The 1,455-nt window shown below is 68.5% G+C and overlaps 1 protein-coding gene across 1 annotated transcript in view; it reads left to right on the forward strand.

Moving 5' to 3' along the window:
• The first annotated feature begins 227 nt into the window (after positions 1 to 227).
• PLAUR (plasminogen activator, urokinase receptor) overlaps positions 228 to 1,455 on the forward strand; it is a 3,732-nt gene continuing 2,504 nt past the window's right edge. The window contains exons 1-2 of the mRNA XM_026646221.2: positions 228 to 326; positions 1,249 to 1,359. Coding sequence (XP_026502006.1) covers positions 278 to 326; positions 1,249 to 1,359 — 160 coding nt within the window. The 5' untranslated portion in view covers positions 228 to 277. The remainder of the gene's footprint in view (positions 327 to 1,248; positions 1,360 to 1,455) is intronic.

Below are 1,455 nucleotides of genomic sequence, written 5' to 3' on the forward strand. Positions count from 1 at the left end.
CCCCCCCAGTAACCTCACAGCCCCTCCCCGTGGGGACCCCCAGCACCCCCTGCTGTTTCTCCCCAGATACCCCCCCCGCTCTAACCCACCTCCCCGAAGAGCCCCCGCCCCATCTCCTGGGCTCCACAGCCCGCCCCGCCCCGGGGGGTGTGTCCCAGGCGCGGGGGGGGCGGGACGGGGGGTTCATAAGGCGGCCCCCGCGCCGGACGGCAGCGCACATCGACCAGAGGCAGGACGGAGCCACCGCGCCGAGATCGCAGGTTCGAGCCCCGAGGCCATGAAGTCCGTGTGGGGCTGCGTCCTGCTGGGGGCGCTGCTGAGCCAAGGTAGGGGGGGCTGGAGCCCGGACTCCTGGGTTCTCTCCTTGGCTCTGGGAGGGGAGTGGGGTCTACTGGTTAGAGCAGGGTGGGGTGGGGGTGGGAGTCAGGACTCCTGGGTTCTATCTCCAGCTCTGGGAGTGGAGTGGGGTCTAGTGGTTAGAGCTGGAAGCCCGGACGCCTGGGTTCTCTCCCCAGCTCGGATGTCCAGCGGTGGCTGCAGGATGTGCCCTGGCCGGGCGCATGGCAGGCCGTGGGCGCAGACGTGGGGAGCCGCTTGGCGGTTTTGTTCCGGCTCTAAGTCTTGAGTCAGATCCTGGAGGGGGGGAGGGAACCCCGCGGGGGAGGGGCAGGAGTCGGACTCTTCCCTGGCCAGGTGGGGGCTCTGGCAGGGAGCTGTGAGCTGGGGGGTCCCCTCCCTTGTAGAAGAGTTGGGAGTCCCCTGGGGGAGCAGATCCTTAGCAGCGCTTCAGGGCCCCCTCTAAAGGGGGGGGGGACACGTGAGCTCATCCGCTCATTTCCCCTTTGCTCTGATTCACTATCAGCCGGGGACTGGATGTGGTTAGAGCAAGGGGGCTAGGAGCCAGGACTCCTGGGTTCTCTCCCCGGCTCTGGGAGGGGAGTGGGGGCTGGTGGGTTAGAGCAGGGGGGCTGGGAGCCAGGACTCCTGGGTTCTCTCCCTGGCTCTGGGAGGGGAGTGGGGGCTGGTGGGTTAGAGCAGGGGGGCTGGGAGCCAGGACTCCTGGGTTCTCTCCCCGGCTCTGGGAGGGGAGTGGGGGCTGGTGGGTTAGAGCAGGGGGGCTGGGAGCCAGGACTCCTGGGTTCTCTCCCTGGCTCTGGGAGGGGAGTGGGGTCTAGTGGTTAGAGCGGAGGGGGGAGGGGGCTGGGACTCGTGGGTTCTGTTCCGATTCCTCCACGTCTCTCCCCCCAGTGGCGGCCCTGCGATGTTACTCTTGTGATGGGGACGGGAGCTGCCAGGAGATAGAGGACTGTGGGGAGCAGCAGGGGTGGTGTCGCACGACTGTCCTCACCATGATCGCCCGTGAGTGTCCCCCAGTGACCAGCCAGCCCCCTGTCAGCCCAGCCCTGGGCTCCCCCGACCCAGCCCTGCTGGCGCCCCTCACTCCCGACCCGCAGC

The sequence above is a fragment of the Terrapene carolina genome, unplaced genomic scaffold, assembly GCF_002925995.2.
Source record: "Terrapene carolina triunguis isolate 2854851 unplaced genomic scaffold, T_m_triunguis-2.0 Scaffold34460, whole genome shotgun sequence".
In the NCBI taxonomy this organism is placed as follows: domain Eukaryota; kingdom Metazoa; phylum Chordata; order Testudines; family Emydidae; genus Terrapene; species Terrapene triunguis.